This window comes from Poecilia mexicana, unplaced genomic scaffold (genome assembly GCF_051168715.1).
Source record: "Poecilia mexicana isolate PSO_F unplaced genomic scaffold, ASM5116871v1 scaffold_10, whole genome shotgun sequence".
In the NCBI taxonomy this organism is placed as follows: domain Eukaryota; kingdom Metazoa; phylum Chordata; class Actinopteri; order Cyprinodontiformes; family Poeciliidae; genus Poecilia; species Poecilia mexicana.
The window spans coordinates 28226838-28249059 of NW_028263379.1; the positions used below are offsets into that span (position 1 = coordinate 28226838).

Genomic DNA, 22222 nt, shown 5'->3' on the forward strand with positions numbered 1-22222 from the left:
GTGCAAACAGAAACCACTGCTGACAAAACAGTGAGTGGTTTCCCTGGGATTTCTCTTCCTTTGTTTGTTTTCCATCTGTCTTGCTGTCACTCTGAGCCTTCAGATCAGGCTTGGTGAGTTTTCTTGCAGCTGAAATGTTTTCTGAATCAAACATAGCTCAGCTGTCAAGCAGTTTTTCTGTAAAACCCTCTTTTCTGTCGGTAAAGTCAAATAAGACAAAAAAAAAGCACATTGAATGATGATGTTGCAGTCAAAGATGATTTTATTGACAAAAAATAGGCTTAAAACATACATAAACTTTACACAGTTTATAAGGAGCAAGCTAAGAAGATCAAGGTAGCCAAGAAAAACTAAAGCAAGAACATAAAAAACGTATCTAAGTAACAGAGCTCTATGCCAGGGTGCCGAAGCCCAGTCCTTGAGGTCTACCACCGTCTTCATATCTGCATAATGAGAACATGGCAGCAGTTTAAAGGTTGTTGTTTTTTTCAAATGATGTTTGCATGAATCACTGTGACTCTACTGAGATTGGAGAGTAGAGACACCCTGCGGTTTTCTCCCCTTAGCTTGAGCATTTCAGGAAACGTAATCTGTATTTATATTAAACACCAAGAGAGTTTTCCACTGCAGGTAGGAAACTTACTGCTTATCAACTCATCCACACTTTGAAAATCCTGACCCATCCCTTTAAGAACAAGATTTCACCACATTTATAACAATGTAGTAACTCAAGCAACTAAAATGTAAGCTGCATTTATCTTCATTGTTTTCTGTTTTTTTTTTACTCTGACAGGAAAAAAATTCTGAACAAGAAAACAAAAAAATGTAAATAATTACAAAATAGATTATATCGCACCACATATTACATTTCTACTGAGATTTAATTTGCACACACTTATTATGAATTAAGTCACTTCTGGATGAAAGTAGTTACAGTGGATTTTGTTGACAGACTGGCACTTATTTGTAAAACATTAACAAATATAAAACCGTATATCATCTCCTTTCCACTACCTGAGAAACGTTGACCCCAAGCCCCCCAAGCCCCTGTCACCTTCATCAAAATAAACAAAACTGGTTTGTGTTGCTATGATTTTAACAATATTTATAAACATTTCCAGAGATCATAAAATATAATACGGCGCCAACCAGCTGTGCTGCATTTGTGCAGCAAAAAATTTCATTTATGACATTATAGCTTTAAAGATTTCAAAGCAAAAAGTTTCCGGAGGTCACAAGAGATCAACCTGCTCTAGTCACACACACACATGTTTGTGTGACTTTCTTTGTGGGGACTTTCTTTTGTCCCCACAAAGAAAGTCCCCTATCTTTGTGGGGACTTTCCATTGACTTCCATTCATTTCTACAGCCTAAACCTTACCTTTATCCTAACCCTAACCAAAATTCAATTCACACCTTAGTCCTAAGTCTGACCCCTGACCCAAAAACAGTGTTTTCCTTTGTGGGGACCAGAGTTTGGTCCCACAAGAAGCAGTGTGTCCCCACAACGTAGTGTCAGGAAAACAGTCCCCACAAGGTATTACAAACTCACACACGCACGCACACGCACCCACCCACCCACCCACACACACACACACACACACACACACACACACACATTAAAAATGTGATTCATTCAATCAGTTGCTTTTAATCTGTTTTGTAATTTGTTTTAAACTTTTCCGCATGTTTTCATTTGCTTTACTTTGTAACCAGGTTGTTGTGTGTTGCAGATTTCTGCCCAGTTCTCTGTTAAAAATGAGATTTTTATCTCAGTGGGGTTTTTACCCAGTTAAATAAAGGAAATAAAATAAATTAGCAAACAAAACTGATAAATTTAATTGTGTTATATTTGTAAAAAATGTTGCAGTACAGCTGATTGACACCAAATTTCCTTGATTCTGTAGAGGGGGGGAGTATGGGGGGGGGACTCGTTGACCTTGGATGACCTCTCTGGAAACACTGAATAATATCTATAAAATTACAAAATACTTAACACCAATTTCACTTCATTTGAAGAAGGTGAAGGTCCAGAAGACTTGCAGCTAAATCAAAAAATAGTTCCCAAATCCCAAATGACATACATTGATGTTTGTGGCTGTAATGTGGAAAAAAAATAAAATAAAAAAAAATAAAAAAGTGAAAAAGTGTGAAAACTTTTGCATGGCACTGCGTGTTCCACAATAAAGTGTGTCCCTTCTCGGCTCATCTGCCGGCGCTCAGCGTGCGGCCCACCAGCAGGAACAGCAGCCCGGACAGGACCTCTAGGGGAACACCGGCGGCGGCCGCCATGAAGGAGAGCCCGTAGTGTACGGAGACCGTGGCGTCCGGACAATCTTCCCTCGCCTTCTGCAGGACGTAGCTGCTCACGTCCACCGCCTCCATCCAGAGCACGAAGAGCAGCAGCAGGAGCAGGAGCAGGACGGCTGCAGAGAGCAGGAGGAGGAGACAGAAAGAGAGACGATCATCACCGTCTGCGACTGCAGAGAAACGTCTGCCCAGACAGGCAGCGGTGTTTACCGCCTGCTGTTGTCACGGAGACGACAAAAGCAGAGAGACGTCTGCTGCTCTTAGTGTTTGGGTATGTTTTTTTTTTTTATGTCACGTGACTCAAATGAACAGCTGACTGCAGGCAAAGCAGTAAGATGTGGAACATGTCGAACATATGCGCAGGCGGCTTGGCTGCCTGTGTTTTACCGGCAGCGATGAGGAACGACCCGCCCAGCCGGTACAGTTTGCTGCTGATGAAAGGAACGCCGCAGACCAGCAGTAGGCCTCCGGTCAGAGCGGAGAGCAGCCCGACTACGATCAGGACGGTCCAGAACCCTCGGAACACTGCGGGAACACAAACCCAAAGATTTTAAAAACAAGGTTCCTCTCTTAAACATTTACGCTGTGTTTGTCTCGTGTTAGATTATCAAACAAACACTAGGTTTGGATTTAATTTGTAAAAGAAAGAAAGAAAAAACTATTTGGGGTGAAACGATTAATCGGATTAATCGTCAAGAATCGATTACTGAAATAATTGTCAGCTGATGATGGTTAATTGATAACTGGAGTGCACAGACTCAAATACAGGTCATTTGTTAAAACAACATCATTACATCACTAATTAAGCCAAAACTGTACAAAAACGTGTAGACATTGCATTTAAGATTAAAAACAAAACTCTTGGTCTGTAAATATGTTACAGTAACTTCACCTGCCTCAAGTTTTGTTAAAGTTCTGAAATAATTTATCCTACTAAGCACCTTTTGCTATCCAATTTTTAATTGGCTAATCAAAAAATAATTATCCATTAGATCAGCTCTACATTGTATTGATTTTAAGTGGAGCAGAAATGGCTGAGCTTTTCACATGTTGATGTTAAAAGTATTTTGTTCTTTAGCTGCGGCTGTATCCTTTGCTACAAATGATCAAGCATTCACCGAAGGAATGCTAAGTCATTGCATTTTAAGTATTTTTTTTCTTGTTTAAGAATGAATTGAATTATTGGTTTATGTGCATCTTTTAATGTATTTATAAAATAGGATCAATTGGTAGAGCGGAAAACCTTTACAATGTTTTTATCAGACTAATTATAAAATATCAGATAAATCATCAAAAATAATCAATTGAATAATCAATTATTAGAAATAATTGTTAGTTGCAGCCCTAAAAGATATCCATGCTACCCTGTCTCTATTGCTGAAAAATCATGAATGAAGTGTGAAAAAGTCATTTTTTTCCCCCTTTCTTTCTTTCTGGTTCACTTGCACTTGCCACACCCAGACCTCACCACTGCCTGCCCTGCATAATCAAGAAATCACAAACAGAACCAGTCTGACAACAGGAAACAAACTTAAAAAGCAACATTTTATACCCAAATTTGAAAGAAACTCAAGAACAATGGAGAAACAAAGTGAGTGAGCTGGGCTGAACAGACGCTGTTACACTCCTGACTCAACAAACTAGGAAGTCACAGCCCACCATCAGCCGGCTTCTGAAACTGCTGCAGCTCAAATCGATGTTTTACACCTCAAGAGTTTGAGGTAGTGAAAACAGCTGGCAAGGAAGAGTCAGCAGACGGGATATAGGCTGCGTTTACACGAGTCCGCTGCCTGGAAACTGCCGGCATTTTACGATGTTGATTGGGAAAATGCTCCTCGTTCAGACGGCGCCGCCGAGACACGTTGAGTCAGCTGAAGCCAGCATGCCAGGCCACTAGATGGCGCTGTGATTGTAGCGTTTCATGAAATGCGCATGAGCTTTTGACGTAGGATGATTTGAAGAATGATTCAGAAGTACATACCTTCTAGGGATAAGATAAGATAAGATAAGATAAGATAAGATAAGATAAGATAAGATAAGATAAGATAAGATAAGGCTTTTATGACCAGAGTGCAGAACAAACAAGTGGAGGCGGGGAAAAAAGTACAAAAATAAAAGACAGAGAAATTTGTAATTGCACACAAGGTGCCAGAATGGCACATTAGAAATGTCTGCATGGACTTTTATCAACCAATACCTTTCTATAATTTATTAGCGTCATTTTTTGGGAGATGTAATTTAGTACAGGAAATTTCCAGAATCTGTATTGTGGATTGCAACGTTCACGGATAATCCACATCAGAAAATGTATTCTATTAGATTTTTTTTTTTTTTTTTACATTTTGCACTACATATGTATTTACTCTCACTCCATAATAGCAATGTTGTTTTCTTTTTAGACCTCTAGAGTATTCTCCGGAGTGTTACCTTTATTTTGATACCAGAGCCATTCAAATACACCTTGTAGGTCCTGATATATTTCAAATTCAAATCTAAAAAAAAGTAAATAAATAAAAGAAAATCTAGGGAACAAAGGGTTAAGTTTGGGGTCCAGTTATGTTTTTGTTTTTCTGTTACCTGCAGTAGCATCATAAACCGTCTCAGGCACGTGTCCAAGTGCGACTGGCAGCGGGAAGAGGTAACCACGGAAACACACCTTAGCCCCCAGCGAGTTTGCTGCAGTTTGAACAGGCGAGGCAAAGAGTCAACAAGTTTCTCTTCACTCGGCTGTCCTGGGGGCATGTCATCGCAACCCCCAAATAAAAGAAAAAAAAAAGTTAAATATATTTTAGTGGAAAAAAGCCCATAAATTTCAACATACTGATGAATGAGGCCAGGAGCGCCGGCGTCGAGGGCTCCACTGGAAACATACAGCGCCTGAAAAACCCCTCGTGGTGCAGAATGAGCCACGAAGGAGCAACAGTTGCGGCTTCGTGTGGCTGGATCTGAGAGAGGAACAGGGACAGACATCACACAAACAGACACTTGAATGTCTTTCTTTTATTGTTTTTCTGTCAGCTTTTGTCAACAGACATCTAGGAAAGCAGCTCTGCGTCGCTCTTTGTCTCTTGGCATCAAACGTGGTCCTGATTATGGCCCGCTGTAGCCTCTGTGAGGCTTCCTGGAGGGAACTCATGAACGAGTGAAAACTCTCCACTCGCTTGACAGGAGCGTGATTGATGGTGCTGCGTAACACAACAACTTTAATCATCGTCCTTTATTGAAAATGAAAGACTCTGTCGCCATGATGAGTTCACAGGGGGATTAGCTTTCATAAATATATCCATCTCAGTGTGCTCTGTGAATTTTCTTTCTTTCTTTTTTTCCACATATGCTGCATGGAAGAATAAACTGGAAGATTAAAGGAGTGCTTTAATGATTTTTACTAAGGAGATCAGTTGATTTGATTCCTCTAGAGCCATGAAATCAGCTGTGGATTGGCTTTTGATTTTTGTAAAGTGTGATCTGGTGCGCAAAGAGAAGAACATCACATTTAAATTGACTTTCATGAGTTAAACGTAACTGCATTCAGTTTCTTCGACAATAACAAGTCAGTCGATATTGATTATTCTGACGATTAATCGATTGCTCTGGTCAACAGCCACAAAAACTGTCTGGGGTTTTTCAGCTGTTTTAGGGTCATTTTGATGAGCTGAATCCAAATATCACATTGGTTTTGCTCAATCAGGTCATCTTTCTGAACTATGGAGCAACATCAGCATCAAAAAGCGTCACTTATTCTGACATCTGGATTGGTTTCCTGAGAATCCAGATCAGTGAGTGAAGAGCAGGAGGAGAGACTCCATCAGGACAGAAAAGAGGCGGAGACGTAATGTTCAGTTCACGTGTTCTTATCCTTATCAGTATCAATTTACAGAAATACAAGTTTGTAACATTTAATTAATACACTCTGTTAGAAAACTTTTTTTTTTCCTCCTAAAACCTTTTTTGGATGAGAAACATCAAGGGAAACGAAGTGGTAATGTCACAAAATGTCATCAATTTAGTCAGAAGATCAGATTTCTATAAATCAAATTAGATTAACAACCTGACCTGAGTGAGAAAACTGGATGTCATTTTTTTGATTCAGCCGTGCAAAAATAGTCCTAATTCAGTTGAAAAAACACAAACAACTTCCAAAAAATATTTTTCTGTAACCCAGCGTTAATCGGATAAAAAAGGCACATTCTGCAGATTTTCTTTATTTAAGTTTTTTAAACAACATTGGAATTTGATGTAAATAAATAACTAAATTCATTGAGACAAACGTGGGTTTCCAAATTTCTCAACTGGACTTTGTCTAGGCCATCGCAACCCAGCCCATTGTAGTTCCTGCCACGTCTTTAATGTCATGTTTTATGTCTCTCACATCACTGCACTGTTTTTCCCTTCCTCCCGTTGACCTGATCAGCTTCCCGATGGTAGGGGCTGTAACTTCAGGGCAATGCAGAGCGTCAGTTTTACCAGTTTTCAGAGTAAAAAGGCCTGAAATATGTCTGCCATACTTTCCAGATTTTTATTTATCAAAAACTTAAAAACGTGTTGCTGTTTTTTGTTCATAGTCAACACACAACACTGAGTTGTTCTATCCCATAAAAATTCCAACTCAATCTCCAGAAGTTTGTTTTTCAGACACGTCAAGACGACTCAACACCACCTGCTGTGGGGTTGGGAGTCCAGCGCTACATAACTTCGGCGTGTCTTTAAATATCCTAAGAGACGTATCCTGTTTACAAAACATCTGACTAGCTTCCATAGTAGTCTGTTTGTGGACGTCACGTAATCATAATGAAAGCCGGCCGCGTCTTTCTTTCGTGGCAGAGATCTTGAGCTTGCCGTAGCAGAAAGAAGGTGGCCTACCGTTGTCCTGTTAGCGTCTTTGCCCCATGTTGGGTGGGGTTTGGCGTCCTCATCTGAGTTACAGTCTGCTACGGCCACCAGCCAGTAGTCGGTACTGAAGGCCACGAGGAAACACAGGGTGCCCACCACCCCAAAAGTCCCCCCAGCCAAAGCTGCAGCTCCTATTTTCATGTTCCTAGATCTTCTTTGTCCCTCGTCCTGGAGCCTGAAGTCCTCAGGTCCTCACCAGCAACCGCCTAAAAAGTCCTGTCAGGCTGTTCCAGCGAGAGGAGGGTTATGGGGGGGTACACGAGTTATTTTGGGACGTAGTAATGTCTGTCCTTGTCAGATTACCAGTGAGTGTGCGAAGATGAGGGTCCATGGGCGAGGGGAATGTGGACAGAGTGTTAGTGTTTATGACGAAGAGGCGTTGGAAATAAATGAGCCTGAAAGCTCCACCTGATGTCATCAAGAATGAGTAGAGCTTTATTGTTTGCTTGCGACACTCAAGAATATGCAACCATTTCGTTCATTTCAAGATATTTGTGTGGAACGTGTCCATAAACTCCTTACAGCAGCTCTACATAGAGCCGCCGCTGTGACTGGTTCTTTATTAACTCTCCTTTTTCTTCCTCAGGAGCTGCGTTTCCATCGACCACATCATGTTGCAATTTGACATTTCAAAAATAAATGTGCTTATTGGAAACATGACAATTTGGAAAAAAAAAAACATTTTTCAATAAAAAAGTTGGTGGGTTTTCTTGTGAAATTAGTGTGTTTCACAAAACTGCAATGGAAACATTATTTTTGCATCTCAGGAATCATGAGCAACAACAGGACGTTACAACTAGTGGAAAAGACGAAGGGGAAGGCCACAGGAAGTGGTTGGTGCGGCGTGTTTTTTAATGACTTATTGCGTGAACAAACAATTCACCTGTGATTTTCATTGGGTTTCTTATTTAATGGAAACACGGCAATTGAGAAATTGTGTTGTTTTTTTTTTTTTTGGACAATTGCCGAGTTCTGCGTACATTTGTAATGGAAACGCTGCCACTCTCTCCCTTTATTGACGTGTCTCACTTTCCAGAACAAAGCTGAGTTGTTTCTTTGTTGCTGTCTCTATCGGCGCCCTGTGCAGCGGAGAACGCTGCTCCTCCGCAGGTTCAGGATCCGATGGCTGAGTCGGGTTCAGAGCAGTCGGGTCTACAGAGTCAGGGGGTTCGGACCGCCTTGGGCTTGCTGAGCACACTGCAAGAAGGGGAGAAATCACAGTTATTTTTCACAAGGACAATTGAGCAGACACTGGGACAACTGGAGGAACTTTAATGAATCCAGACTGGATCAAAATTGAATCAACATTTGTTCCGTTTTCAGCAGGTGCGGTTCTCTTTCACACTTAACCATGTCAAATGATTCAAACCTTTCGCAAAACCTGTCTTCCCTCTCCTGGCCTGTGGTGGCGCTGCACCAAGAACCACTGAAGAAAATGACATAAAAACCTCAGAAGAAGAAACTGAGTGCGACTTCCTTCTTCTCGAAATGTAATCTAAAATGGAGTGGCATCAGATTTCGCTGGATGTAGGATTTCTCTTTAGTCTTTGGTAAAAGATCATGAGCCATTTCTACCACTATAGCCAGACTGTTGTGTTTGTTTTGGTTGTAATTACCCAGAATGCCTTGCATTATAGTTCACTTCCTGCTTTTGAAGGGGTCTCCAGTCTGCTCGCATCCACACATACACTGGAACATTGGAATTGAGCCGAGTCGTAAGTTTTTAGGCGGACCAGACTTAGCTTTTTGTTTTGGTCTGCATCAGAGTTTGGTTTTGCACTCACACCTCGACCGACCTGGACCTTCCAGGCAAACAAACTGGAGTTTGACCAAAGCTGGACTAAACAGCAGATGTGAATGCACCCTCGCAGAAAAGGAAATAATCTCATGCTTTTGTTTTAACAAATCCACGCTGTGTTTTAAAGGCCCTGAAATCACCATTGTATAACTCAGAACAAATTTCCGTGCCTATCTCAGTCGCTTGATTATCGGGCAGAGTAAAAATGTCCTAAATAATCCAGACTCGTCCAGGAGTTTTAGATTCATTTTCAAACCAGATTCTGAACTTCTGAAATGCCAGCTGGATGATTTAAATCTTCACAGGAGTCATACTTCTCTTAACTTTGAAGGTTTTACTTTGCCACAGAGTTTCTCAGTCTTTGTCTCTCTGGACCTTAGGACGTGTCTCCCCAGGCGTCCGGCTTGTTGATGTGGAACGCTGTTATCTTCAGCAGAGCTTGAAGGTGTCGATTCTGGAGCATGAAATTCTTTCTAGGTCAGCTCTCTTCCGGTCCATGTTGGTGTTAAATTTGCCTCTCTGCGGACAGAGTTGCTGGTCTTCCAGCAGCTCTCAGGTTACAAGCTTCAATCTTGGTGATTCATTGACATTTCCTGGCCTTTCTGAGGAATTAGCTTTCAGTAAATATTATTTGATTAAAACTTCCCAAACTTACATGAAGCTTTCTGAATGGCTTTAACAAAGCCTCCCAGGTCTGACGAAAACCTAAAAAAACTAGTCAACTTGAATGAAGTGGAGTGGCCAAATATCCAGCCAGATTTATGCAAAAAAAAAAAAAAGTTTTAGAGCTACAAAAATATGTACTTGAGCTGAAACTCATTATTATATGTTTATTTATAATCACTCTGAAGAAAACCGGCATCCTGTGCAACAATTCAGATAGAAGTAGAAGAAGGATCAACACTTTTTGATGCATTAAGCATCTGTTTCTGACCGCCACGTCGTCAGCACCTACCTGTGTGTGATCTGCTGAGTCGCGCTCTCCCTCTATAAGACTTGGAGAACTCTCCTTCCGCCCGCTGACATTGGAAATAACAGAGAAAGGAAGTAAAGATGGAGCTTACATCCCCAGAAAAAGAACCAGAACCAAACGTGGAGAAGCAGCATTCAGATTATAAAGCACCAGAAATCTGGAATAAACTTTCAGAAAACTCCAAAACAGCTGAAAAACACAGAATTCCTTTAAATAAAGACTAAAACCTTTTTACATTTGCATTTGAGCCACAATACATGGATTGTTGACCAACATATTGGAAGTGTACTGATGATTTTGATGAAGGCATTTGTCAGAATGTAATGTTAGTTACTTGGTTTCTGTTGTTCAAATTGTGTTGTTTTTATGACTTTATTTTTGTGTTTTTATGGTGTAAAGCACTTTGAACTGCCTTGTTACACATAAACCGATTGATTTTCAAATTCTCCTAATTTCTAAATAAAATGCCATCACAAATTATTTCAAATTAAATCAAAAGAATTTTGATTTAATTCAAAAGAATTAAATCAAACTTTAATTCTTGAGACCATTAAATTGATGGTCTAATTTAATCGTGTTTAAATGTAATTTTTACACATAAACAGATATATAAAGCACTCTGAAACTGAAACGGCTTCTCTTAGAAACCTCTCTGGATGTGTTTTTTTTTTTTTTTTCTGGTTACCTGTGGGCAGAGCGTGCTTCTGTTGCAGGTGTGTCTCTCTGGAAGACTCTGATGTCTGTGCAGGGCCGTCTTCGCTGTGGCGTCTTGGTGCAAGGTGTGTCTACTGTAGGCTGGAGTCTGCTGCGGTCAGATTTCACACACTGTCACGTTTATTCCCTCTACTGGCTGGACACAACGAGGAACCTCAGAGGAGGGTTTGTGATCTACCTTCTTGTTAAAGTTTTGAAGGTTTCTGGACAGAATACGTCTGATGCTGTCCATTTCCTCCGGCAGGAGGGGACGGCCGCCAGGGCGGGGGTCCACTCTGAAAAGAAAGGCGTGAACATTCACAAGGTGTTTTCTTTCAGGCACAATTAGGGTTTTATGTGAAAATGGGGATGTTTGGTTTCTGTTAGATGATAACACCAATGATGCCCATGAATACCATAGTGATTGTAAATTTGCCTCATGAGGGTAAAATTTAAACTTGTTCAGTGAAATACTTGAAAACCAGAAAAGTTGTTCAGATGTTAGCAGTTCAAATGTATCCTAATAGGGTCCACAGTGTCAGACCAGGTCAGTTTAAAGAAAAGGTTTGGATCAGTTTTTTTTTTTTTTTTTGTTAGATTTTTCTCCTAAATCTTGGTTTACACCAGGATTCCTTAATAGATCAGTTTCCTGATCTCCTGTAGGAGTATTGGGTGGGTTCTGCAGTTCTGTCCTCTTACGGCGGTGGCGCCTCCTCGTCCCCCTGCTGCTCCCTCCTCTCCAGCTCCTGGTAGACTCTCAGGATGCTGGAGCGAGCCTGGTGATGCTCACCGATGAGGAAACGTCGAAGGTACTTCTTGTTGAATTGCTCAAACCTTACAAACACAAACCACAGATGGAAAAAGTTCCATGTTATGAATTATTTGCTGCCACCTAGTGGTTGTTTTGCGTCACATGATAAAAAATAAACAGCTCTCCAGGGTAAAAAAAAAAAAAGGCGGGGGGAGGAATGAGATAAACTAACCTGTCTTTCCAGTAATGTTGCCCCCAATAGCCAACCACATCTTCTATTCCTGACAGCAGATGGTCTAAGAGCTAAAAGCAGACATTTTATCTTCATTTCCATACATCATACTTATTATTATTAAAATCTGCCTTTGCTCAAACTTTCACACACTCATCTTAACGTTTGACTAAATATGGTTTTCCTGGTCAGTTGACAAGCATTTTAATTAGTTTAATTAATTTCCTTTGAATTATATTGTACTTATTCAAAACAAAGGCAATCTTAAAGTACAGTTTAAGACAAAAAATAATAATTTTATATTCAGAAATATGATAAAATATTTGTCTAATGAAGACAAATCAGTTTCATAGAGACACTGACTATGCAGAAATCTTTCCTCTTGGGTGAGCAATACGTGATAGCATGAATGAATGATTCTTTTTTACCAGGAACAAACATCCAGCTAAATCTGTCTCAGAGGGTAGAGCAGACACACACAACACACAGACGGGTCTATGAGTACTTTCTGTTAACGGAAAAGTAGTGTGTCATGAAGTTACCGCTAGCAACAGAGAGAAAAATAGCTAGACATTAAGCTCTGAGTAGTAAAATCTATGAGGTGAAGAACATGTGCTGTAAGATGATGGCAACAATAGCATCATTAAACTTATGAAGGAGAGAGTCAGGGTTAAACGCAAAAAGACAGGGCCAAGTGTATCGTCAAACAGAACATGAAGCTGTTGTGATTTCCACAAAGAGAGAAAAGTAGAAAGAATTAAGTTAACGGCAGCGAAAAGTACAGATAATCCATCGTTTCAGAGTAGTAGGAAATAGTAGCACAATAATAAAAAGGGCTCATCCTGCATCCCAAATATCCAGTAAAGTCTAACCCCCAGCCGCTTAACCCAAACCCTAAAAGAACTGCTACCTGTTAAAGGCAAAGACAGGACAACAAGAGACACAGTCAGCTGGCCCATGGTAACTCTGGAAGAGCCACAGAGATCTATAGCTCAGGTGGGACAATCTGTTGACAGGGCTGCTATCACTCATATGCTAAACAAATACCACCGTTATAGAAAAGTGGCATGAAGGAAGGCATTGATAAGAAGCCAAAATTAAAGTTTTTGGCAGATGTGAACAAAATACTCCATGGTAAAACAAGGAGACGGCAGCATCGTGCTGTGAGGATGCTTTGCGTCAGCTGATACAGATGGAACTGATCAGAACTGTGAAGACGGAAGAAGCCAAGTAAGGAACTGTATTGAAAGGAAACCTGTTAAAGCAGTGGTTCCCAAAGTGGGTCCTTGAGGGCCGACATCCTGCATGTTTTATTTCTCTCCCAGGTTTATCGCACCTGGATCCAATGATAGCTCAGAGGCCTTAGAAGAACATTGAAAAGATTCTTACTACCACCAGGGAGAGAACTAAAACATGCAGGATGTCGGCCCTCAAGGACCCACTTTGGGCACCCCTGTGTTAAAGACTGCAATAGATTTGAGTTAGGGAGAAGGTTTTTCTCCGGTTGTTGCAATGAGCTTTAACAACCAGAGTTGCAATGGAGTGGATTAGGTCAAAGGACATTCATGTGTTGTGCATCTGAGAATCTGTGTAAGGTGTGAAAATGGCTGCAGATGGAAACTGCAGCTAAGCAGCTAAGAAGTCTCACCCTGCTGTGGATCTCCTCGCTGACTGTAGGCAGAGCTCTCTTCTTCCTCTTCACGTCCAGCAGCTCCACCAGAGGCTTGATGGTCATCCCCTAATGGGTGGGTAAAAATCTAAAATCACCCCTTCTATTTCTTGAGCTGTTGTGATATACGCTACATTTATTTCTCACCTGCACAAAGACGGTAAAGAGAATCACCACGATGGTGGTCGTGATGAAGAGCCTCTTCTTTGGGAAGTCATCAATGAGGAAGACCAGAGAAAAGCAGATTGCTCCTCTCAGGCCACCATAGGCGATGATGAACTGGTCTCTGAAGGTCACTGCATTCCTCCGGAGCTTGTTCACCACAGCGGTGAGCAGGAGAACGCCTTACGCATAGGGATGATGTTTGAGCAAGAGACGTTCTTTAAAGACTGAAGTGATTTCATACGTAAGAAATACCTGTGGCCCTCCAGACGAGGCAGAGCAGCAGGGTGGAGCAGACGAAGGGCCAGCTCCACATGTGTATGTCTTGTATGGTGGACACACCGAGGAAGACAAAGATCAAGGTCTCACTCACGCTACTCCACATCTTCAGGAAGTACTGGATGCTGGTGTTGCTGCGCTCTGACACGTTAGCCTCCACGTACTGTTTCATGGTCACAGCACAGGTCACAATGCTGGAGGATTGGGGAAAAACAATACTATTAACTACTAGTTAATATGGCAGGTTCAGGAGCAGGACCAAACCTCAAACTCCCCTCTAGTCACTCGTCTATAACTCAATTCACCAGTACACTCAATCCACTCCACTGCCATAATGCTCTTTCAACACCTGCCCTCACTCACCCGACCTGAGTGGGTGAGTCAGGGCCCCCTCATTACCCCCTCATTCCTCAATCCTTCATCCCTTCCTCTGTCTTCTGCCCTTCCTCAATCCTTCATCCCTTCGTCTATCTTCTGCCCTTGCTCTACCCTTCATCCCTTGATCCATCACCTTATCCCTTGTGTCATACTTTGGTCCCTCCTTCATCCCTTGCTCCATCCTTTCATCTCTTCCTCCATCACCTTGTCCCTTGCCTTCAACCTCATCCCTTCCTCCAGATTGCCTCCTAACCTCTCTCTGTTTCAGGTTCCATCTTGGAGGTCCTTAACAGGGTCTGGAGAGGATATTTTCTGAAGACTGTACCCCACACTGAGTCTCCATTCATGTCTCTCTACAGATGACTCATCAATCATCCAATTCATCCAGCCCGTCCATCCCTTCCTTCAGCCAACATCCCGTCTAAAAAAAAATCCTTAAATTCGCATCATGATACAGTATAGCCTTTAGAAAGGGTTGGGATAACAGACATCAATACTCACGCTGTGATTCCTGAGAAATGAAGCATTTCTGAAGTCAGGTAGGACAGGTAGGAATACAGGAAGACAAAGAGGGGAGCGATGACCTGGGCTCTGGAGGTGAACCGTGAGGTGAGAGCTGCCACCAAGCCAAAGAACAGTCCCACAAAGAAGCCTCCCAAACCCACCACTATCAGCCTGCAACCTCCCACCAGTACATCCAGTCCAGTCACTGAAGGCAGCCGCAGAAAGGACTCAAAGAGCTTGTAGAGCACCTAAGAGGTGGAGAAGTGCACTTCAGTAGGTTCTACATGTAGAAAAAAAAAAACGTGTCTGGAAACACCACTGACCACTGTGACAGCGTCGTTGAGCAGCGACTCTCCAAACACCAAGATGTGCAGCTGTTCATTGACGTGCATCTCTTGGAAGACGGAGAGCACGGCCACGGGGTCGACGGCAGCGATCAATGAGCCAAACAGCAGGCAGTGGAGCAGAGAGATGTCACCCAGAGAGTCTGGAACCAGCAGGCAAACACCGTACAGAGACAGGCCAATGCCCACCACGTTCCATAGGGTTCCCAGCACCGCATACCTGCAGGTGGAGCAACAGGAAGGTCTTCTTCTCTCCTGTTCGTGGCCTTTGTAAGTTACATCTTGGGTCACATGTTAACAATTTTATTCAAATCTAATCACAAGCTTACGTGTGATTAGTAAGCTTGTGATTACTAATCACAAGCTAAGCAGTCGAGGTACGAACCAGAGGATGGTACCAAGGTTTTCAAAGAACAGCCTCCCAGGCAGGAAGTAACCTGCATCTAGAACAATGGGTGGGAGCAGGAAGAGGAAGAACGCGTCGGCACTGAGAGTAGGGGGAGCAGAGTGGCGGACCCCGTAGATCACCCCTCCCACAAGCAGGCCCACCATGATGAGGACGCAACTCTCTGGGACAACAGCTGGGACTCGACCAGACCAGTGGAAACCTGAGAAGATGACACCAAGAGGGGAAAGTCAGATGGGTCAGCAGATTACTCTGACTTTCTATATCACCAATAGCAAAGTTATTGTGTGGTTTAGTTGTAAAATAACAATAAAACTGTGAAGTTTAAAAAGTTTGATTTACTCAGAGGATTTGTTAAACTACACTTTGACTGATTTGGGCTATCAAGTCACAAGGTCTCATGTGACAGGGTACGGTTTTGTAATGAAAGGTTGGGATAGACTGACTTAAGTTAATCCTAGTTATCAGCTCAGTTTATTATTCAAATTAATAAAAAAAATTCTATCTAGGGAAACCAGGGGACACAGACAGAAAAAAGAAGGAATGTCGGCGATACTCTGGTAAATCTATCCACAAGATTGTTGAGGGAGAATAATTTGTGACTTTTATCAGGTTTTATCCAAAAACAGAAAGTCCGCCTCTAAATGGCTGAAACTAACAAAGAAACCACCTAAATGAATGTTTTTGAGTGGACTAGTTAAATCCAATTGTGACCTGAAACAGGCAATACGTTTCGGAGGTAACTTAACATTTTCCATTTCAGGTGTGGTTGGCTTGGATAGCTTTCTCCTTCTTGTTTTTACTTTGGTTATTTCCATCTGGCATTAAAATTTAGATGTAACATTTAAGGGATAAAAACGGAGGAAATCTGCCAGGTTCCAAACATGCTTTCTCAGCAGTCTGTGCTGTAGGTCTATAGATTCTTCATTTGGCCGTAAACACTGTACCGCTCCTTTTTTCCTTTATCTGAAACCTGGAGAGACTCTGGCCTGATTTTACTGTAGTTCTTGATGAATGTTGTGAAATTTTAACAGAATTTCAGTAATTTGGCTGCTTTGGCCAAATTGCCAAAGTTTTTCAGTTATACAATGCTCTGATGACTAATCAATAAATAAATCAAGTTTATTTGCATAGCACATTTCAGGAACAAGGCCGTTCAAAGTCCTTTAAATGCACTCTTGATCAAATACCCAATATTTACCAAAATAATGTTAAATTGTTGTTTCTATGTGAGTTTTAAATGTTTTGTTGTTTAACTGGGATCAATTGGAATGTACAGATGAACTGAAATGATTGGAGATGACATTTGTTGTGAATTGGCACCATACATCCAAATCTGCCATCTTATGGACATTTGATAATATTCCCCACATTTCACATTTCTCACCTTGAATTTGAGAGTTTTTCTTTTGTTTTTCCCCCCTCACCCCGTTTTCAACAGTCCGTCACAGAGGCGCTGCTGTCAGCCTTACCCAGCTTGGCCAGTGAGGCCAGCATTATCCACAGCACAATCTCAAAGGGGGCCTGCACGTGGTGGTAGTCCAAGCTGAACACCCTCAGAGCACCGGGCAGATCCACAGATGGGCCGACGTGGCTGGCGTCGAAGCCCACCGACGGGGGCCCGTCGTGAGGCTCATCCGGGAGGGTCAGGGCCAAACAGGCCCAGAGATGCTGGGAGAGCAGCAGAAGGAGAGGCCAAAGTGCAGCCATCCTGCAGCCATGCTGGAACAACAGGAGAGAGGCAGAGAATAGGACAGGGATCAGAGAGACAGAGGGTGGGCCAGCGGCTCGTGTACTTTCACCAAAACTGCAGACGCTAATGTGCACAGGAATCCCTGAGCTGGCAGCGACGTCGGTCCAACAGCTCAGAGCGCAGGTGCTGCTTCTGCTGTGTGCACAGTCTCTCTGTTTTGTTTCTGTCCCATCGGTGCAGTTTTAACTGTGTTCTCTGCAGTCACAGCCTGTTGATTAGCAAAAGCTTCGCCTGAGTTACAACAGCAAATGATTCAGAGGACAGGGACGTTATTTCCCCAAAAAAGCCAAAACCCAAACACTGGGATTTCATCCGACAGGGATGGTGACGTCTTATGTAGAAATAATTATTTTATTTTATTTTATTATTTTATTTTTAAACATGTTCTACCCAGCAGTCTGAATCTTTGTCAGTGTCAAGGTGCTGAGATTCAACAAGTGAAGATACTCCACTTGATATTTACTAGAAAAAAAATAAACATTCATTTAAAAGCAGGACAGTGAGATGGAAAGTTGCATATATTTTAGCTGTAATTTACAAAAAGTGGTACATAATTGTGGAGTGGAGAGAAGAGCATTTGGGGTTTTTATTTACATTGACCATGAAATGTTAGCACAGTATTTTGTGGTATTTATTGGGATAACAATAAAAGTGATAAGAAAGTATTTATAACTTCTTTTCTAAGCTACTGTGTGCCATTGAAAACATTCCTGCGAGCACAAGTTGATGAAAACAGCAGCCAAGTGAGCTTATGCTAAATTCAAACCAGTTCCTCGTGTTCTCACTGTTCTATAAAACTTGTTTTGCTCTTGCTTGATTTCCTCCCTCTTGTCCCCCAGGGGGGAACATTATCTCACTCTTTGTCTTTGAATTTAATTTTTAGATTACCACAGATTTACCTGCCACAATCTCTGGAGAGACGTTGCACGATTAGACACGTCTAATCCACTAATTACAGGCGAAACCTTGTCGAATCTCTGTTTTCCATCTCTGAGCGCAGTGGAGTAAAGCGCCTCAGGCTTTAATAGTGTAGCTGCATGCTAATGGATCGCCGTCTCCTTGACTGCAGAGAACCTGGCTGTGAGGATTTTAGGCTTCGCGGGTTACAAATCTAACTTAAGCAGTCGAATCCGCGGTAAGTCTTGGTATAATTGCTCTCCTGGTTGTGCGGCGTGCCTCCCGGTCCTCTGCAGGTAGTTTTGATTCAAGCTGGCTGGGTGGAAGTGGAGCCCGCCAGGTTTCAGTGAACACAACTCCCTTTTTTTTCTGTAGCCCACTCTAATCATGCACCGTTCGAGGCTTCGGAGAGATTTAGTTTGATTTCATGAGAAGAGCTTTGCATTTACAATTTCAAACCAGCTGATTGGAGCTGTTGGTGTGGTTCAGATTTGGATGTTTCTGATGAGCAGGAAGATACCAGGAGAAACCCAAAAAGCCACTTATGTTGCATCACACAATAGAGAGAAAACACACTGAAGTGGATATAAAAGGAGCAATTTGATAACTTTACTCTTTAGAACCAGCTTTTTACTGGTTTTAATTAGTTTTCAACCTCTTTTTTTCATAATTTTTGAATATCCCTGAGTCAACACTGTGAAGTTTGTCTCTACCAGTTTGTCTATACATTTTTATAACACAATCAAGTAACTATGGCAATTTCAGTTGTTATAAAAAATACTATTTATATAAAACATGACTTAAAAGAAATTTTACTTCGATATTTAACGCCTTGAAGTTGGGCCTCTGTCTCTTTAAGAAGCTTCTGCTCTTTCTGAAACTCCGCCTTCAGGAAGTCATCACAACATGGCTCCTCTATTAACCCTTTAATGACGTTTTCACCAGCGTTGCTCTGAGAAGTAGGTCCAAAATGAGCTCTGCTGGTGTCTGCTGATTGCTGGTAGCTAGTCTGAAGGAGCACTTTAACATGATGAGAAGCAAGTTGATTTTACATCACGCCGCCCCTTTAACTTCTGGAAATTGAGTTTTTCACTCATTCCTCTTTGTGAGCTCAGTCAGATTGGGTGAAGCTGTAAAAAAGGCATGCTGTACTTTACATGTACTTTTTGAAGTTTGTAATAATAATGTGATCCCACATGTAAACATGAGCTCAGTGTGTTGATCTATGATATTGAATTAGTGAGCGGCTCCCTTTATACTTTCTTGTTCTCAACCACAATTTTTCCCCAAATAGCCATCTTTTGGTGTATAAATAATTTTAGTCAGCAAAATATGTGCGGCTACTAAGATAAAGTTGAAAAAAGTGATGATTTATTCATGTATAAAAACAGCAAGCAACAACTGACTGAAATATCTCCTAATTTAATTTAGCAATGCCTGTGAAATTCAATTCATTCAATGTCTTGTAAGTTGACATAGATGTAATACCAGAATCAAACAGCAGATGGCGTATGGAAGCTGCTCTGATCCAGGCGTCATTTCAGTGGGCAAGAAAAAGGCTTTGCATCATAAAACACACTGATACAATCCCTTTACATACAGCGTAGGGGTTTAAAAAATTGAATGTCAGGCACAAATATTAAAAAGAAATTGTGTATCATGACTTTTATTACTTTGATGGATTGTTCCCTTGAAGCTGAGGATTGTCCACCTCTGAAATCCTCAGCATAGGAGAGCTGAAGGTAGATGAGCAGGGCACTAAGTTGTGGGTGTTCAGATAGCTAATTTTATCGCCACTGTCCCCCCTGGATCCTTCCTCCAGACTGGCCTCCAGTGAGTACGGCCCGTGCGACTGGCATCCGGGCTGCGGTGGCGGACCCAGGCCGTGCAGAAGGCTGTGTCCGAAGTGGGAGTCGCATCGGGCTAAGTTGTCGGTCAGGTGTTGCATGTAAACCTCCTCCAGTTGTTTCTCCAGCAGCCCATTCAACACAGAGTTGGACATGGGCTCCAAGCCAGGCAGATCCAAGCTGATGTTTTCGCTCGCCCCCATCACCAGGTACCCCTGGTCTGGGATGGACTCCTGTTTGGCCTCCGTTTGGAGATACGCCTCTGGTACGTTAGGCTGAAAATGAAAGTCCTCTTGGTTGGCTACGGTTCTGGGGAGGTTGTGTGAGATGCGGCCCGAGTCGGCCACCTGCAGGTCTGGGTAATGCTCCAGGAGGCTGCAGTCTTCGACGCAGATGGGTGGCAGGGCGGCTGCCGGTGAACACCCAGGAATCAGGAGGCCTGGAGGCTCGGAGACCACTCTCAGTCCCTGGGGTTTGTTGGGGTCCAGCTCTTCCTGGTTTGACTCTGATCACAGAAAACACAGTGAATGATTCCAGTGTAGCATTCACTTTCCCTTAACCTGTACTTACCAAATTTCAAATGTTAAGCTTTAGATGCCTTAAATTTAGAGAGATGTGCAGTGTAAAAGTAAGGAGGCCATGGATATTGCCAGAAACAACTTAAAACCGCTAGTGTGTGTTGGGAAGATCTTATCTGGCAAAAGAGGAAGCACCACAGACCTACTGAAGCAGTGCAACTAGAAGATAAAGTAACACAAGATGAAAGCGGTGTAGTCTGTTTTTAGATTGCTGGATTCTTCTTCCAACAATGCTGCTAGAAAACCGTAGTAACGACTCTACTCACCTTCTTCGGCCAAATGTATCTGTGGGTTGACAAAGTTCGGCTCAGAGACAGCACAGCTGAGCGGGTCGGCGCATCGCGTGCTCGTCTGATATCCTTTCCTTTTGGAAGCTGTGGCGAACTTCCTCTCCTCCCTGTAGCATATTAATCTGAGAAAACCTTCAGCCAGCATGACTCCAGGAATATCCTCTCCTCTGCACCGTCCTTTTGGCTTATTTCGAGCGACAATTTCAAATCTTAATGGCGGTGTTACGTCGCAAGTGTAATGATACAGCTCTTTTGCCCTGTTTCACTTCTGCAATTGAGAACAGTCAGTCCCCACCTCTCACTTCCTTTATTAATATCTCGCCAAACATCACAGAGTAAAAAAATGAAATAAAATAAAATAAGATCAGTACATTTGCACTTAAGCAGGAATGGAGGCAAAAATTGCTAGTTTTTGTCCTCTTCAAGAGAGATTCCCTGCTCTGTACAGGAACTGACTTCTTTCTTGGCTTAAAGCTTCAGCTCCATCTTCAGTCAGCTGAAGACTGGGAGGTCACCCCATGATCTCAATGAACTTCTTCTTTGCCCAATGGTTTGCTGCCTTAGTGCTGCTCCTCGGATCACTGAAATGCTAGAAGTCTTTTCCACAAACCTTTAACATTCTGACTGAGAGAAGAAGGTTCTCGCTCAAGGTTTGATGGCACATTGGCCCATCAGTATGGTAAAACTATCCTCTACTCGTCGCAGAAAACCTGTTTCAAATGTAAATCTTACACCTCCGTGTTTTACTGGAGATATTTACCTGCCAAAGAGCTTGGTGCCGCTTCCTTAAGGCCAGGGCATCGGTGGCGACAGCAGTAGGAGTTTGTCCTGTTATCAGTGGGTCACCGGTTTGATCCCATCCATCTTTGTCGTTGTGTCTTTGATGCTGGTGGTGAGAGGGACTGGAGGCGAGATATGGTGTCCTTGCTTTTAACAGACTGATTTTGAGCTGATGTCTCAACTCCAGTCCTTGATGTCCTAAAACTTTAATAGCATCCCACGTCCAACACATCTCAATAAATTGGCTGAATTACCTCCTAAAGACATGATCAAGATCTGCAGACACCTCTAAGTTAAGTGTGTGTCATAGGTTTAGGCACCATTTTCATGATTATCTTTACCCCATGAGGCAATTTCTCACAAGTCCGTTATATGTCATGCTTTTCAAAGTCATCACAAAACAGCTGTTAGCTGTAGCTAGAAGTCTTTAGATCACTGCAGTTCTATTAGATCACCACTATTTAGTCACCGACATACTTTGAATGGTTTTTTTTTTATTATTACTCAGAAACAAAGAAGAGGTTGGAGTTGAAAAGATGATTCACACATGATGAGTGGAAAGGAGAAGTATCTTTCATTGGTAAATTAATCTGTGTGCCACGTTGTTGACATGGGAGACAAATACTTATTTAATTCAGTGACATGAAAACTAGTTTATATATTTGCAATGCAAGAATTTATTTTTGAT

At 42.1% G+C, this 22222-nt stretch overlaps 3 protein-coding genes across 3 annotated transcripts; all 3 read right to left on the bottom strand.

Moving 5' to 3' along the window:
- Positions 1–1607: 1607 nt before the first annotated feature.
- LOC106904375 (transmembrane protein 182-like) lies at positions 1608–7375 on the bottom strand. Its single transcript, XM_088009770.1, has 5 exons — positions 7171–7375; positions 5122–5255; positions 4888–4991; positions 2698–2835; positions 1608–2426 (listed from the first exon to the last, which is right to left on the bottom strand). Exons 1-5 carry the CDS (start codon positions 7339–7341, stop codon positions 2206–2208), a joined length of 768 nt encoding a protein of 255 aa, XP_087865896.1. The 5' UTR covers positions 7342–7375; the 3' UTR covers positions 1608–2205.
- Positions 7376–7608: 233 nt separating this feature from the next.
- LOC106904374 (sodium/hydrogen exchanger 2-like) lies at positions 7609–17118 on the bottom strand. Its single transcript, XM_014968698.2, has 13 exons — positions 16862–17118; positions 15369–15591; positions 14963–15203; positions 14637–14887; positions 13734–13951; positions 13464–13660; positions 13296–13385; positions 11648–11718; positions 11364–11498; positions 10864–10960; positions 10657–10776; positions 9954–10017; positions 7609–8397 (listed from the first exon to the last, which is right to left on the bottom strand). The coding sequence occupies exons 1-13, from the start codon at positions 17097–17099 to the stop codon at positions 8213–8215; spliced, it is 2130 nt and encodes a 709-aa protein (XP_014824184.2). The 5' UTR covers positions 17100–17118; the 3' UTR covers positions 7609–8212.
- A 2270-nt stretch (positions 17119–19388) lies between these two features.
- On the bottom strand, positions 19389–21099 carry LOC106909634 (uncharacterized). The gene is made up of 2 exons (XM_014976034.2): positions 20731–21099; positions 19389–20391 (listed from the first exon to the last, which is right to left on the bottom strand). The coding sequence occupies exons 1-2, from the start codon at positions 20897–20899 to the stop codon at positions 19709–19711; spliced, it is 852 nt and encodes a 283-aa protein (XP_014831520.1). The 5' UTR covers positions 20900–21099; the 3' UTR covers positions 19389–19708.
- Between the last annotated feature and the right edge of the window lie 1123 nt (positions 21100–22222).

Coding starts and splice junctions, on each gene's coding strand:
- LOC106904375 (XM_088009770.1), bottom strand. CDS start 7,341: ATGAAAATAGGAGCTGCAGCTTTGGCTGGGGGGACTTTTGGGGTGGTG. Junction 5,256..7,170: donor AAGACGCTAACAGGACAACG/GTAGGCCACCTT, acceptor TTCCTCTCTCAG/ATCCAGCCACACGAAGCCGC. Junction 4,992..5,121: donor TCATTCATCAGTATGTTGAA/ATTTATGGGCTT, acceptor GCCTGTTCAAAC/TGCAGCAAACTCGCTGGGGG.
- LOC106904374 (XM_014968698.2), bottom strand. CDS start 17,099: ATGGCTGCACTTTGGCCTCTCCTTCTGCTGCTCTCCCAGCATCTCTGG. Junction 13,661..13,733: donor CCTCGTCTGGAGGGCCACAG/GTATTTCTTACG, acceptor CCTATGCGTAAG/GCGTTCTCCTGCTCACCGCT. Junction 10,961..11,363: donor GACGAGGAGGCGCCACCGCC/GTAAGAGGACAG, acceptor CTTTCTTTTCAG/AGTGGACCCCCGCCCTGGCG.
- LOC106909634 (XM_014976034.2), bottom strand. CDS start 20,899: ATGCTGGCTGAAGGTTTTCTCAGATTAATATGCTACAGGGAGGAGAGG. Junction 20,392..20,730: donor GATACATTTGGCCGAAGAAG/GTGAGTAGAGTC, acceptor TTCTGTGATCAG/AGTCAAACCAGGAAGAGCTG.